The 16256-nt window shown below is 44.8% G+C and overlaps 1 protein-coding gene across 1 annotated transcript; it reads right to left on the bottom strand.

The window, feature by feature from the left end:
- Positions 1-4763: 4763 nt before the first annotated feature.
- Positions 4764-13229, bottom strand: thnsl2 (threonine synthase-like 2). The gene is made up of 9 exons (XM_023983958.1): positions 13143-13229; positions 12487-12718; positions 11982-12176; positions 11682-11834; positions 11231-11470; positions 10849-10997; positions 10638-10763; positions 5530-5684; positions 4764-5376 (listed from the first exon to the last, which is right to left on the bottom strand). Exons 2-9 carry the CDS (start codon positions 12707-12709, stop codon positions 5136-5138), a joined length of 1482 nt encoding a protein of 493 aa, XP_023839726.1. The 5' UTR covers positions 12710-12718; positions 13143-13229; the 3' UTR covers positions 4764-5135.
- Between the last annotated feature and the right edge of the window lie 3027 nt (positions 13230-16256).

Below are 16256 nucleotides of genomic sequence, written 5' to 3'. Positions count from 1 at the left end.
TCCCTCTCAGCTGCCTGACAGTACAATAGATCAGGAGTTCTGGCTCAGGAAGAGGACCCCCTGCCTTGCATAGTCCCGTGGGAAATCTTAATTGGGCATGGACACAAGCTAAGGCTTGATCACCTTTAAGGCTTGATCACCCTTTAGCTGGCCACCTTTGATGAGGGTGTTTAGTGATTAAAGGCCGAAACACCCACTGATTCGAAGGCACACTACTGAGGATGTGTCCCAAAATTGACATCTTAACCCAGTCTAAGAAATAAACCTCCCATGCCACTCTGTCAACATCACAGCAAATCTCATGTGAGTGCATACCATCTATTGGCACAATGGACAGTTTTAACATCTCGTCCCGTGTTTTATGATTCTGATTATCTGGACTTGTCCAGTGACTGCTGTGAAAGGACAGCTGACAACATAGGAAAGTCTGTGTGACAGCTTGGAGAGACAGCTGACCGGAGGGAATAGACCCCAATGGGGCTGTAATGGGCTAGCTACCCATGTTGGCAGTCTCCGACGCTGCTTCAGTATGTTGGAGACACCCGCTAAGTGCTACTGAAAGTCAACAAAGGAACATACCCCTAGAGCCTGCGAGAGCTGGGGCGCAAGATGGCTCAACGACTGATCACACGGCTACGGACCCAGGAATGGAAACGACTACGAGTAGGAACACAGCACGAGACAACCATAACAGCAGCAGGACACACACTTCAGGTGTGCAGCTGTGGTTGGGAGAGAGTAACATCGGCAAGGGGGTTAAGGATCCATCAAGGGAGGAAAAGGTGCTTGGGAGAGCAGAGACAGGGACCTCGCATTGACCAGTACTTCTTACGAAGCAGCCAGTCAAATCAGTCGAATGAAGCACAGCGACGGGACGCAAACCAAAGTTCGCAGAGCATCAGCACCCCTGTAATGGAGGAGGATAACACAAGCACAGAAATGCCGGTGGATGAACTCACCCAACCACAGAGACCTCTAAAAGAGGAAAAGYTCAAAGGGCACAGACCGAGTGTGAAGTGGCCCAAAGCTGTTGAAAAGAGAGAGTGGGAAACAATCAACAACGACCTGACAAAAATCTTGGAACAACAGGTAGGAACAGCAGAGAAAAAGCTTGAAAGGATGGGAGACATTATCTACCACTACGGAGAAGAGAGCTTTGGAGTAAACGAAAGGAGAAGTGGCAAGACACCACCCGCGCCAGCCAAATCTAGGAGGCAGCAAGAGATCGAGATACTTGTCAGAGAGAGAAGGCAGCTGAGAAAGCAGTGGAAGAAGGCCTCTGATGCAGAGAGAGAAGGTCTCATGCTACTCCAAGCAAACATCAAATGTCGGCTGGCAACCTTGCGAAGAGCGGAAAACTTAAGGAAACTTCGTAGGAAGAAGGAACACTCAAGAACACGGTTCTATAAAAAAAACTTTAAGTTTGTCAAAGACCTCTTCGCAAAGGAAAAGTGAGGAATCCTAAAAACTCCAAAGCCAGAACTGGAAGAACATGTGGAAAAGGTCCACCAGGACAGGAAAAGGCATGAGCAGATAATCATCCCACATGACATCCCACCTATTCAACCACCAGAATTCAATCTGGACACTGACCCTCCAAAATGGAAGGAAGTAGAGAACGTTGTCCGACGAGCAAGAGCGGCCTCGGCTCCTGGGCCTAATGGAGTACCATATAAGCTCTACAAGAACGCCCCGGATGTTCTACACTTTCTTTGGAGGCTCATGAGGATAGTGTGGCAGAAGGAAATAATACCAAAGGCATGGCAAAGGGCTGGTGGTGTGGTAATCCCGAAAGAGAAGGATGCGACAGACATCAGTTAATTCAGACCAATCTCCCTTCTCAACGTCGAAGGGAAGATCTTTTTCAGTATAATAGCACAGAGGCTGTCCACTTACCTGGAAAGGAACAAGTACATTGATACATCTGTGCAGAAAGCAGGCATTCCTGGTTTCTCTGGTTGCCTGGAACATACTAGTATGATTTGGCACCAGATCCAAACAGCTAAGAAGGACAAGAGAGACCTCTATGTCATCTTCCTCGACCTGGCCAATGCCTTTGGCTCAGTTCCCCATGAACTCCTCTGGGAATCCTTCAACTTTTTCCACGTACCAGAACCCATCACTACACTGGTAAAGGCCTATTTCCAAGACCTGCAATTGTGTTTCACAACACCTGACTTCACAACAACATGGCAGCGCTTGGAAGTGGGCATAATGGCAGGCTGTACAATTTCACCTCTGGCCTTCACTATGGCCATGGATAGTCAATCATCGGCAATCGAGATGGGTGGTCGGCGGTGAGAGAACTAAGGAAGGGCTCCGTCTCCCACCTATCCGAGCATACATGGATGACATGACTACACTGACCACCACTGCAGCATGCACCAGGCGGCTACTTGCAAAACTGCAGATACATCAATGGCCCGGATGAAAATCAAGCCAAGCAAATCGCAAGCATCTCCATAGTCAAGGGACAGCTTAAAGATGTGAGGTTCTGCATTGGAGATGACCGATACCAACGGTGTCTGAGCAACCCGCAAAGAGCCTGGGTAGATGGTACAACGAAAGCCTCGGGATAAAGATCAATGCAGCAAGTAGACAGGACATCCCGACGGTCTTGAGAAATCAACAAGACCCTACTGCCTGGGAGCTCAAGCTTTGGTGCCTACAGTTTGACTTCTCCCCCGGGTAATGTGGCCACTCACCGTCTATGAGGTCCCAATAACAACAGTGGAGAAGATGGAGCGAACCATTACCTCATACGTGAAGAAAAGGCTGGGTGTCCCACGATGCCTGAGTAAACATCGGCCTCTATGGCAAAGGGGTCCTTGAACTACCTCTTACAAGTCTAACGGAGGAGTACAAGTGCTCTAAAGTAAGACTTCAAGATGACATTGAAGGACTCCAAAGACCAGACCATTAGCAAGGCTGCACCTCCCCTACAAACTGGACGGTAATGGACATCATCCAAGGCTGTGCAGCAAGCAACATCAAGCCCTGAGACACCAAGACATTGTGGGAATATCCAGCATGGAAGAGGAGCTTTGGCCTGCAGCAAGCAAACCAACGTTCCATAATGCAACAACAATCTGAACGCAGGAAGCTGGTGGTCGAGGAGGTGCGCAGACAGGAGGAACTGCAAGAAGTGCAAAGGCTGTCTCTCTTGCTAAACAAGGCAATGGTGGAAGGCCTGGAGAGGAGAAAGACCAACTGGAGTGAGCTTTGGCAAATGGAGGCAAGCAACATCAGCTTCATCATAAGAGCTGTTTATGATGTGCTTCCATCACCAAAAAACCTACATCAATGGTATGGCAAGGACCCGACCTGCCCCCTCTGCCCAGCTCCAGCGACTCTCAGGCATATAATGACAGGTTGCAAGACCAGCCTCTCACAAGGCCGCTACACCTGGAGGCACAATCAGGTCCTCAAGAGCCTGGCTGCGGCACTTGAGACCAAGAGGAGTGCAACCAATTCATTACCTCCAAAAACAAGCAATCCCGTCAAAACAACAACATTCATCCGGAGGGACAGAAAAGCCCAAGCATCCTCCTACAAAGCCAGAAACTGGACACCTAGGCATGGCCCGGGACTGGAAGATGCTTGTCGATATTGGCCAACAACTCATTTTTCACCTGAGATTGCTTCTACCAACCTTAGGCCAGACATTGTACTCTGGTCCCCTCACGAAAGGCTGTGTACATCATAGAGCTCACAGTCCCGTGGAAAACTCTGTTGAAGAGGCCTACGAGCGTAAGAAACTGCGTTACACAGAGTTGGCAGCAGACGCAACTCAGCGTGGCTGGAATGCAAAAGTCTGGCCAGTTGAAGTGGGATGCAGAGGATTCGTGGCTTCTTCCACCATCAGGTTGCTGAAAGAACTTGGAATCCATGGACAGGCTCTGCGGCAGACCGTCAGAGCAGTTTCTCAAGCAGCTGAAAGAGGCAGCCAGTGGATCTGGATCAAACGGAAGGACCCTTGCTGGGCTATAACTCATGACCCCCCACCCCCACCTGAGAACCCAATTCAGACCCTCCAACTTGAGGAGGGCATATGAGGTATGCGGTCAGCTGTAGGGCTGGCTCAGGAAGAGGACGCCCCTGCCTTGCAAGTCCCGTGGGAAATCTTAATTGGGCATGGACACAAGCTAAGGCTTGATCACCCTTTAGCTGGCCACCTTTGATGAGGGTGTTTAGTGATTAAAGGCCGAAACACCCACTGATTCGAAGGCACACTACTGAGGATATGTCCAAAATTGACATCTTAACCCAGTCTAAAAATAAACCTCCCATGCCACTCTGTCAACATCACGGCAAATCTCATGTGAGTGCATACCATCTATTGGCACAATGGACAGTTTTAACATTTCGTCCCGTGTTTTATGATTCTGTCTTACCTTACGAGCAATGGACAGAAGGCATGAACAGAGCTGAGTCATACAACCTCTGACATCATCTTTATGAGACCAAAGTCCCTCTCAGCTGCCTGACAGTACAATAGATCAGGAGTTCTGGCTGTAAAAGGTCTTATCCAAAGATACAAACCGACAGCTTGTGAGAGAAACCCATGTGACCCATATAAACCTACGGTCCTATGTCTTCTGAAGTGAATGCTAAAGCCTATGGTACACAGGAAATTTCTTAAGGCAATATTGACGGGCATCATGCACACCACCACACTGTCTCTCTTACATGTAGTGATGGGAATAAAAACCTAATCATAGCTCCGTTCTAATCATTTACTGTAATTACTCCTGCACACATGATTGCCTCTGCAACTTTTATTGTCAGCATTTATGGTCAGGCAATAAATTGTGCAGAAGTTTGATTGCAAAACACACCATTTGACAATTACACCATTTGATCTGAATTCTGATCAAACGTATACAATAAACAATCTTCTTATACTGTAACAATATCTGATCATATAAAACTGATCTCTTCAAGACAGTAAATAAAACATCTAACTGTAGACATAGTTATTGCTGGTATTAGCAGTAAGTGGTCTATTATCCACTTTATGAAACAATCGCATTGGTTAATAAGTGTTCGTTATTTCTGATAATCCATGGCAAATGACTGTTAACAGTTCCATCTGAATTATCAGTGTGCATCCATAAGCCTAATTTCTTATATAACTAGTTACACTCCACAGTTGAGTAGTAGGCCACTCCACGTTGCCTGGCTGAGCCTATAGCCTGGATGTGTTGCTTCAGCCTGCCCTCCCAGTCCTTGCCCCAGTCCTGGCCCCGCTCCAGGGCCAGGTAGCGAGTGGACATCTTGTCCAGAGCCCGCACTGCCTCAGGGAGGTCAAGGGTCAGCCCTGCCTTCTGCACCGCTTCCTGGAACTTGGCCGGAGAGGCCGTTGCTATGCAACACCTAGACAGGGGAATGTGTTTAAAATTGTGAGCTAGACGGCGGTATTCGGTATGCAGCCATGATGCATTATGTAAATGATTGAGCCTGCAACTAAGAAATGTGTTTATTTAGTAAAATACTAAAAGTGTGTGTGTGTGTGTCTGTGTCTCTTACCTGTTGACCCCTGCAGTGGGGGGACAGTGGTAGTGATGCCACACAGCCACTGCAGTGTGCGGACATAGTAGATACTGGTTCTCCTTCCAGCATCTCTGCATGGTCTCCACTATCCCCTCATCTCTTACTGCACCTGCTGTGAGGACCTGAGACAACTGGAGACAGAGAGAGCAGGGGAGGAGTAGTATTTATTAAGATCCCCAATTAGCTGCTGCCGAGGCTACTCTTCCTGGTGTCCAAACACAAATCACAACAACAAATAAAATACATAATATACACCAAGTGTACAAAACATTAAAAACACCTTCCTAATATTGAGTTGCACCCCCCGCACCTCCCTTTGCCCTCAGAACAGCCTCAATTCGTCAGGGAATGGACTCTACACAGGTAACAGGTAAGAGACACAGACACAGACACACACACACATTGTTGCATGTTTCAAGTCAACTCGGGTCTCAAGTATTTCCAATACCAAAACACACACGCTTAAAACTCACCATGAGATGTTGCTGAAATATATAAACGTTATGGATGAGTTTTTGTGTTTATGTGTGTACTGTATATGTGTCTTACCTTACGATGCATGAACAGAGCAGGAACAGAGCTGAGTCATACAACCTCTGACATCATCTTTATGAGACCAAAGTCCCTCNTCTTACCTTACGATGCATGAACAGAGCAGGAACAGAGCTGAGTCATACAACCTCTGACATCATCTTTATGAGACCAAAGTCCCTCTCAGCTGCCTCAGCTGCCAGTTCTGGCTGTAAAAGGTCTTATCCAAAGATACAAACCGACAGCTTGTGATAGAAACCCATGTGACCCATATAATTCTAGGGTCCTATGTCTTCTGAAGTGAATGCTAAAGCCTATGGTACACAGGGATGCTAGCCCATGTTGACTCCAATGCTTTCCACAGTTGTGTCAAGTTAAATAAAGGTTAAATAAAAAATACATAATTATAAAAGTTGGCTGGATGTCCTTTGGATGGTGGACCATTCTTGATACACACAGGAAACTGTTGAGCATGAAAAACCCAGCAGCATTGTAGTTCTTGACACGCACCAGTGCACCTGGAACCTACTACCATACCCCGTTAAAAGGCACTTAAATATTTTGTCTTGCCCATTCACCCTCTGAATGGCACACAATCCAATGTGTCAATTGTCTCAATGCTTAAAAATCCTTCTTTAACCTGTCTCCTCCCCTTTATCTACACTTATTGAAGTGGATTTAACAAGTGACATCAATAAGGGATCATAGCTTTCACCTGAATTGGCCTGGTCAGTCTTTGCCATGGAAAGAGCAGGTGTCCTTAATGTTTTGTACACTCAGTGTACATAGCACTACAATTACATCACAATTTAGTCATTGAGCATATGTTCCTATCCAGAGCGACCCACTGCTAGTGCATTCATCTTAAGATAGCCAGGCGAGACAACCACGCATCACATATCAATGCAAAATACAATACAAGAAATACATAAAAATGTCTGTTTTTCTCTTCACAGTCCCCGTCGTGCAGTCTGATTTTTTAAAATCCGATTTTATTGCTAGTTTGAGTTACCTAGGGTGGCAGAGAGTTCTATGTAGTCATGGCTCTATTTAATACTGTGTGTTTCCCAGTGTCTGTTTTGGACCTGGGCACTGTGAAGAGACCTCTGGTTGCATGTCTTGTGTGGTACCAATGAGTGTCCGAACTGTGTGCCAACCGCTTGAACAGACAGTTCGGTACCTTCAACACCTGGTACAAAGACCAATAGTGATGCAGTCAATCTCTCCTCAACTTTGAGCCAGGAGATATTGACATGTGTGTTACTGGCATTCGCCCTCCATGTACAGTAGCAGTCAAAAGTTTGGACGTACCTACTCATTCAAGGGTTTTATTTATTTTTTACTATTTTATGCATTGTAGAATAATAGTGAAGACATAAAAACTATGAAATAACACATATGGAATCATGTTGTAACCAAAAAAAGTGTTAAACAAATCAAAATATATTTTATATTTGAGATTCTTCAAAGTAGCCATCCTTTGCCTTGATGACAGCTTTGCACACTCTTGACATTCTCTCAACCAGCTTCATGAGGTAGTCACATTGAATACATTTCAATTAACAGGTGTGCCTTCTTAAAAGTTAATTTGTGGAATTTCTTTCCTTAAAACTTCTTATGGCTGCAGGGGCAGTATTGAGTAGCTTGGATGAAAGGTGCACAGAGGTGCCCAGAGTAAACGGCCTGCTCCTCAGTCATAGTTGCTAATATTTGCATATTATTATTAGTATTGGATATAAAACACTCTGAAGTTTCTAAAACTGTTTGAATTGTGTCTCTGAGTATAACAGAACTCATATGGCAGGCAAAACCTGAGAAGTTCCACTTCCTGTTTGGATTTTTTCTGAGGGTGGCAGATTTTCAACCAAGCTCTCATTGAAATTACAGCAAGATATTGATGAGTTTTCACTTCCTACGGCTTCCACTAGATGTCAACAGTCAATAGAACTTTGTCTGATGACTCTAATGTGAAGGGGAGCCGAAGGAGACAGGAATTAGTCACCACTGCCACGAGCTGACCACGCGCGTTCACGTGATAGGCAGCTCCGTTCCATCGGTCAACTGAAGTCAATCTAATTCTCAGATTGGAACGTTATTCAAGATGTATGTTAACAACATTCTAAAGATTGATTCAGTACATCGTTTGACATGTTTCTACTGACTGTTATGGAACTTTTGGACATTTCGTCACATTATAGTGGACGCGCTTTGTGACTTTGGAATTGTTTACCAAACGCGCTAACCAAAGTAGCTAATTGGACATAAATAACGGACATTATCGAACAAATCAAGCATTTATTGTGGACCTGGGATTCCTAGGACTGCATTCTGATGAAGTTCATCAAAGGTAAGGAAACATTTATCATGTATTTTCTGGTTTCTGTTGACTCCAACATGGCGGCTAATTTGGCTATTGTTCTGAGCGCCGTCTCAGATTATTGCATGGTTTGCTTTTTATTTAAATCTGACACAGCGGTTGCATTAAGGAGAGGTATATCTATAATTACATGTGTATACTTGTATTATCATCTACATTTATGATGAGTATTTCTGTTGAAACGATGTGGCTATGCAAATCACTTGATGTTTTTGGAACTAGTGAATGTAACGCGCCAATGTAAACTCAGATTTTTTGATATAAATATGAACTTTATCAAACAAAACATGCATGTATTGTGTAACATGAAGTCCTATGAGTGTCATCTGATGAAGATCATCAAAGGTTAGTGATTAATTTTATCTCTATTTCTGCTTTTTCTGACTGCTATATTTCGCTGGAAAAATGGCTGTGCTTATTGTGGTTTGGTGGTGCCTACATAATCGTTTGTAGTGCTTTCGCTGAAAAGCATATTTGAAATCGGACACTTTGGTGGGATTATCAACAAGATTGCCTTTAAAATGATATAAGACACATGTATGTTTGAGGAATTTTAATTATGAGATTTCTGTTGTTTGATTTGGCGCCCTGCACTTTCACTGGCTGTTAGCGGGATGCAGCCATAAGAAGTTATTAATGCGTTTGAGTAATCAGTTGTGTTGTGACAAGGTAGGGGTAGTGTACAAGATAGCCCTATTTGGTAAAAGACCAAGTCCATATTATGGCAAGAACAGCTAAAATAAGCAAAGAGAAATGACAGTCCATCATTACTTAAAGACATGAAGGTCAGTCAATTCCGGGAAGCTACAATCCGGAACATTTTAAGAACTTTGAAAGTTTCTTCAAGTGCAGTCGCAAAAACCATCAAGCACTATGATGAAACTGGCTCTCATGAGGACCGTCACAGGAAAGCAAGACCCAGAGTTACCTCTGCTGCAGAGGATAAGTTCATTAGAGTTACCAGCCTCAGAAATTGCAGCCCAAATAAATGCTTCACAGAATTCAAGTAACAGACACATCTCAACATGAACTGTTCAGAGGAGACTGCATGAATCAGGCCTTCATGGTCAAATTGCTGCAAAGAAACCACTACTAAATGACACCAGTAAGAAGAAAAGACCTGATTGGGCCAAGAAACACGAGCAATGGACATTAGACCGGTGGAAATCTGTCTTTTGGTCTGATGGTTTCAAATTTGAGATTTTAGGTTCTAACCGCAGTGTCTTTTTGAGACGCAGAGTAGGTGAAAGGATGATCTCTGCATGTGTGGTTCCCACCGTGAAGCATGGAGGAGAATGTGTGATGGTGTGGGGGTGCTTTGCTGGTGACACTGTCAGGGATTTATTTAGAATTCCAGGCACACTTAACCAGCATATCTACCACAGCATTCTGCAGCGATACACCATCCCATCTGGTTTGCGCTTAGTGGGACTATCATTTGTTTTTCAACAAGACAATGACCCAACACACCTCCAGGCTGTGTAAGGGCTATTTGACCAAGAAGGAGAGTGATGGAGTGCTGCATTAGATAACCTGGCCTCCACAATCACCCAACCTCAACCCAATTGAGATGGTTTGGGATGAGTTAGACCTCAGAGTGAAGGAAAAGCAGCCAACAAGTGCTCAGAATATGTGGGAACTCGTTCAAGACTGTTGGAAAAGCATTCCAGGTGAAGCTGGTTGAGAGAATGCCAAGTGTTTGCAAACTGTCATCAAGCAAAGGGTGGCTACTTTGATAATCTACAATATTTAATACATTTTGATTCGATTTATACTTTTTTGGTTACTAAATGATAACATTTGTGTTATTTTATAGTTTTTATGTCTTCACTATAATTCTACAATGTAGAAAATAGTAAAAATAAAGAAAAACCCTTGAATGAGTATGTGTGTCCAAACATTTGACAGGTACTGTACATCTAAGTACAATAAGTGCTGCTCTGTTCTGGATCAACTGCAATTTGCCTATGTCGTTCTTTGCCGCACCTGACCACACAACTGGGCAGTAGTCCAGGTGTGACAAAACTAAGGCCTGTAGAACCTGTCTGGTTGACTGAGATGTCAGGGGGGGGGGATAAGTATGTGTGGTGATTTGAGAGAGAACATTCAACAACCAACGGTACTGGGCACTTATCTTTCTACAAGAACATGTAAATTATGTATTCATGCATCTGACCTGTTTGTGGAGAGCTTCAGGCAGAGTGTGTCTGTGAGAGTGCTGAAACTCCTCCATCATGCCCTTTACCAGGGCTCCATCTCTACCAGACAGCAGCCAGAACACACGCTCCATGTTATAGGGGTCCTGGGGTGAGAGCACAGTGTTAGCCACAGTACACACACACACTTCTTAAACCTTAAACAAAGTGACGAGCCATCACGCACAGCACCTGAATGTCTATAGCCGGGGCCATGGTCTGCGTGACATTGGTTGCCATGGAAAAGTCCCCACTTTGCACAGTCCTGTGCACTATGTCATTAGCGTTCGTCATGGCAACGAGGCACAGCGGTATCCCCATCTGCTTCACAATGCAGCCGGCTGAGAGAGGGGACAGAGAGACAGACAAAGAATGAAGAGAGGAGAGATTAAGGAAAACCAGAGAAAAACATGAGCTATGTTCCAATACTCTCAAACGGCTTAGTTTCCTTTCCTCTTTGAGCAAAAAAGTAGGGAAGAAATATAAATATATCTCTAATCAAAAAAATATATCCAAAAAGGGGCACAAATGGGAAAAAGTAGTGGAAACACTGTGTAATTGTAAAACTTCTCACCGGCGATATTCCCCGCCCCCCCTGTGGGCACTACCATCTCCAAGGCGGGTAGGGGTGCCCCCGTCTCTGCCTGCTCCAGCCCACTCACATGCAGGTAGGCATAAAGGAAGTGTGCCAGCTGCACCATGACACGAGACCAGTTGACTGAGTTGAGACTCATCAGGCTGTGTTGTTTCACCAGCTCCTGGTCTGAAAACAGTCGACGGATGGGCACGTCGATGTCATCAGAACTGCCATCCGCTAGTGGTGCAGGGGAGAAAAATTTGGGTTGTGTTATCATACCAATGATACCATCTTATCACAGGATAAGGTAAGATCATTATTACTGAAGGCTAAAACTCCTATATTTTCCCATGATATGGCCATCATCTCTCACTATCAAAGAAGGGGGCAAGAAGAGGAAGCCACTTTAGAATATTGCTCCCTCATACTATCTGGCCCTCTCTCTAACCTGCAAACACATGGATATTGTCCTCCAGGCAGGTGATCATCTGTTTCTCCTGCACAAGAGTTATGCGGCCCCGGGGGTACACCACTACCACGTCTACCCCACCAAGGCCTCTCGCACTGTGGATGGCTGAACCACCCGTGTCCCCAGATGTGCCTAGGAAGGTAGGCCGCAGCGTGGGAGAGGGAAGAGGATAGGAGGACACTATTAACACGTAAGATGTAATATACATCAACATAATAGACCTAGCATGTAACTAAACATGTAAACACTCCAAATGCTGCCCAAAGTGCCCCTTCTCACCCACTAATACGATGGCGCGCCGGCTTTCCTTGCGCAGGAAGTAGTCGAGGAAGCGCACGGTGCAGGTCATGGCCAGGTCCTTGAAGGCCAGGGTCTCACCGTGGAAGAGTTCCAGCACACACAGCCCACCCTTCAGCCTGGCCAAGCTCACCACCCCCGGCACGGCGAACCCAGACAGGGCCGCACTCACCAGGCCTGGGGCAAGGGAGAGAGGGAGAGAGAGAGAGAGAGAGAGAGAGAGAGAGAGAGAGAGAGAGAGAGAGAGGAGTGAAAGAGTGAGATTGAGAGAGTGAGATGGGCAGAAGGATCACGCAAAAGAGAGAGAGTGAAGGAAAAGCGGTGAGTAAGGGACATGAACAGAGTTGCTTCATTTTGATATATACCCAGATGTGAAAAAAAACAAGTGCCAAACCCTCTTCACTTTACACCTAACTGTACCATATTTTCCAACCATCAATCAATCCATCAACGTGTCACTCAGCTACCCAAACCCTCCAGGTCTCACCGTCCAGGTCTGCTCGAGGGATCAGCTCTGTAGGGATGAACAGGGAGCAGACCTCCGTCACTAGCTGGGGGTAGGACAGGGAGCTCCAGGACCTCAAGGTATCAGGGGTCAGGGTGGGGAGGGTCTCAGGCATGAACATCCCCCCGTCTGGCGCATATCCCGATAACAAAACATCCTGAAAGTTCCAACCCTGGACACCACCACGCGTGCTGCAGTACTGCATATCTGACACCTGTCAGTAGTCAAAACAGAGAGAAGTATGATGAAAAATAGTATGATGATAAGCCTTTGGGTTATGTTCGCTTCATTGTTGTAGCAATTTGACAGAATAATTTACAATAAGGATGCAAGGGCAGACATATCTATCTGGGCACACGGATCAACAGTTCATAAGTGACTATTGGACTATAATGTAATAACATTATTATAATGCATAACAGTCAGCCTACTGCAGTTTCAAAAACATGTGTTCATGTTAATTTTTTAATTATGGGAAATTACATTATTAATACATAGCATAATAGAAAACATAACTGTAAACTACTGTTGAAAAAACATATTATAGCTTATTTATTTGAAATCAATTATGGTTAGGTAAATTCAATGCTGCTGACTATCGCATCTAGTTCATAAAATTTAAAATTATGATTATTTACCGTCCGCTTGCTATAACAAGAAATAGCTCCGAAGTAGCGTACTGTAGCTACGAGATGACCTGGGGAACTGTATTGGTGCAACACCAGAGTTCGAATTTCGAAGTAAAGAGGTCAATCTGGTGCCTAACGTTTCAAAATATCTACTCTAAAGCGTCACCTGCTGGTCATTATAGCAAACTGCATTCAAAGGAGTTTAATAAGAGACACAACCACATTTTGATATTATCTGACAAATAAATTCAATCAATTAATCAATCAATCCAAACTATGAAGCGGCCATTTGATGAATGGAAAGAGACATCTGTTACAAAACACCAAAAGTTGAATGACATTCAGAGATTGTCAAGCATTTGTTATTGGGTAGGCCTACAAGGTAGGAAGGGATGTATTTACTGTTTGTTGAGATTTACATATTCTATTTATTGTGATGTTGAAAACGCAAACCATGATATTGAATTGAAAATTCGTTGCATATATTTAATATAAATATAAATATGGTATCAAAATGTTGAAAATCTGATTTCCCCCGAGCTGATCATTGTCTGCAGCCGGGTTTGATCGTAGTGTAGGCCTAGTGAAACAGGGTGAACTTGTCCATGGTATTCGGCGAACCCTCAACCTTCCTGGCCGGTATCGCTGCGTGGCATCGACTGTGTCACAAAAGCATGCGTTTATAAACACAGGGTTGCTATTGTTATTTGTGGTCTTAAACATTGGATACAACAGTCAGCCATGGTTATTGTATCCAATGGCTTAATGCCTGCACCAAAAATTACTGCTAGGTCAGTTGAGTTTTTCTATCTTATTCATAATCGAACTATGGTGCTCCTTAGCTACGGTTATTCATAAATCTAAAGATGTCTTCACTACAAATCCAAACTAGAAAAGCATATATATTTGTATTGTAATCCCAAGGGAACCAGCACACCATTGCCATAGGCTGTAAAGTTGGGTTTACAATGTTTAAAATAATAACTAATTGCTTGTATACATACTGTAGTTCCATGTGTACTGCCCCACCCCCTTCTAACACGTTCCTTCTCAACCCTTAGGTCTGCCAAGAGATGTATGTGAGATCAAGCAGAATGGAGACCACTTCAAGATGAACATTTAAACGTGTTAACCCTCGCAAGGTGGCTGACCCAGACGGCATCCCTGGCCGCATCCTCAGAGCATGCGCAGACCAGCTGGCTGTGTTTACGGACATATTCAATCGTTCCCTATCCCAGTCTGCTGTCCCCACATGCTTCAAGATGGCCACCATTGTTCCTGTACACAAGAAGGCAAAGATACCTGAACTAAATGACTATCGCCCCGAAGTGCTTTGAGAGACTAGTCAAGGATCATATCACCTCCACCTTACCTGACACCCTAGACCCACTTCAGTTTGCATACCGCCCCAACTGGTCCACAGATGATACAATCGCCATCACACTGCACACTGCCCTATCCCATCTGGACAAGAGGAATATCTATGTAAGAATGCTGTTCATTGACTACAGCTCAGCATTCAACACCATAGTACCATCCAAGCTCATCCTTAAGCTGGAGTCCCTGGTTCTCAACCCCGCCCTATGCAATTGGGTCCTGGACTTTCTGACGGGCCGCCCCCAGGTGGTCAAGGTAGGAAACAACATCTCCACTTCGCTGACCCTCAACACAGGGGCCCCACAAGGGAGCGTGCTCAGTCCCCTCCTATACTCCCTGTTCACCCATGACTGCGTGGCCATGCACGCCTCCATCTCAATCATCAAGTTTGCAGACGACACAACAGTAGTGGGCTTGATTACCAACAACGACGAGACAGCCTACAGGGAGGAGGTGAGGACACTCGGAGTGTGGTGTCAGGAAAACAACCTCTCACTCAAGGTCAACAAAACAAAGGAGATGATTGTGGACTTCATGAAACAGCAGAGGGAGCACCCCCCTATCCACATCGAAGGGACAGTAGTGGAGAAGGTGGTAGGTTTTAAGTTTCTCGGCGTACAGTACACACCACAGACAAACTGAAATGATCCAACCACACAGATAGTGTGGTGAAGAAGGCACAACAGCACCTCTTCAACCTCAGGAGGCTGAAGAAATTTGGTTTGTCACCTAAAACCCTGACAAACTTTTACAGATGCACAATTGAGAGCATCCTGTCGGGCTGTATTACCACCTGGTACGGCAACTGCACCGCCCTCAACCGCAAGGCTCTCCAGAGGTCTGCACAATGCATCACCGGGGGCAAACTACAAACAGCTTCAAGGCCATCAGACTGCTAAACAGCAATCACTAACTCAGAGAGGCTGCTGCCTACATAGAGACTCACTAGTCACTTTAAACAATGCCACTTTAATAATGTTTACAGATCTTACATTACTCATCTCATATGTATATACTGTATCTTATACCATCTATTGCATCTTGCCTATGCCGCTCGGCCATTGCTCATCCAAATATTTATTTGTATGTATTCCATCCCTTTAGATTTGTGTGTAGTAGGTAGCTGTTGGGGAATTGTTTGATTACTTGTTAGATATTACTGCACTGTCGGAACTAGAACGAGCACAAGCATTTTGCTACACTCGCATGAATATCTGCTAACCATGTGTATGTGATCAATACAATTTGATTTGATTTGAGACACCAAAGTCATGGTCAACTCGTTCACAGTTGGCCAGGAGGCTAAGCTGGAGACGATGACTGGAGAGAAGAACAAGGTGAGTTGCTCAACCAGACACACCCACACTTACTTGGGGCCTCATGGGCACACCTGCACATTGGCTAACTTGTACTTAAGTTGTAAATTCCATAGATGGGGAATTCCAGTCCTGGAGGGCCAAAGTGTGCAGGCATTTGTTTCAGTTCAGCTTTTACACCTGATAAAATGTTTATCAGTTTCCTTAGAGCTGGAGCAAATGTCTACACATGTAGCGATCAATGAACAGTTGCTCTCCCTACTTTGAATGTGTTATTTTTTTAGCATGTTTCCTTGACCCATTCTATGAGTGGTGCTAAACCTACTTATAACAAGCCGTAGTGTGCTAACTTGGAATTATCTAGTTTGTTACTCTTTCATGGTATGTCATGCACTGACTCCTCTACCCTTTCCCAGGCTACGGTGAATCT

Source organism: Salvelinus sp. IW2-2015, linkage group LG4q.1:29, assembly GCF_002910315.2.
Source record: "Salvelinus sp. IW2-2015 linkage group LG4q.1:29, ASM291031v2, whole genome shotgun sequence".
In the NCBI taxonomy this organism is placed as follows: Eukaryota; Metazoa; Chordata; class Actinopteri; order Salmoniformes; family Salmonidae; genus Salvelinus; species Salvelinus sp. IW2-2015.
Note: the sequence above shows the minus strand (reverse complement) of the source record. Positions and strands in the feature narration are given on the sequence as shown.

Excerpts from the sequence above, each read along its gene's own strand:
- thnsl2 (XM_023983958.1), bottom strand. The coding sequence starts at position 12,709 with ATGCAGTACTGCAGCACGCGTGGTGGTGTCCAGGGTTGGAACTTTCAG. Across the intron at positions 12,177-12,486 it reads CCCTCGAGCAGACCTGGACG|GCCTGGTGAGTGCGGCCCTG; the intron begins GTGAGACCTGGA and ends CCCTTGCCCCAG. Across the intron at positions 10,764-10,848 it reads CCCCGGCTATAGACATTCAG|GACCCCTATAACATGGAGCG; the intron begins GTGCTGTGCGTG and ends CTCTCACCCCAG.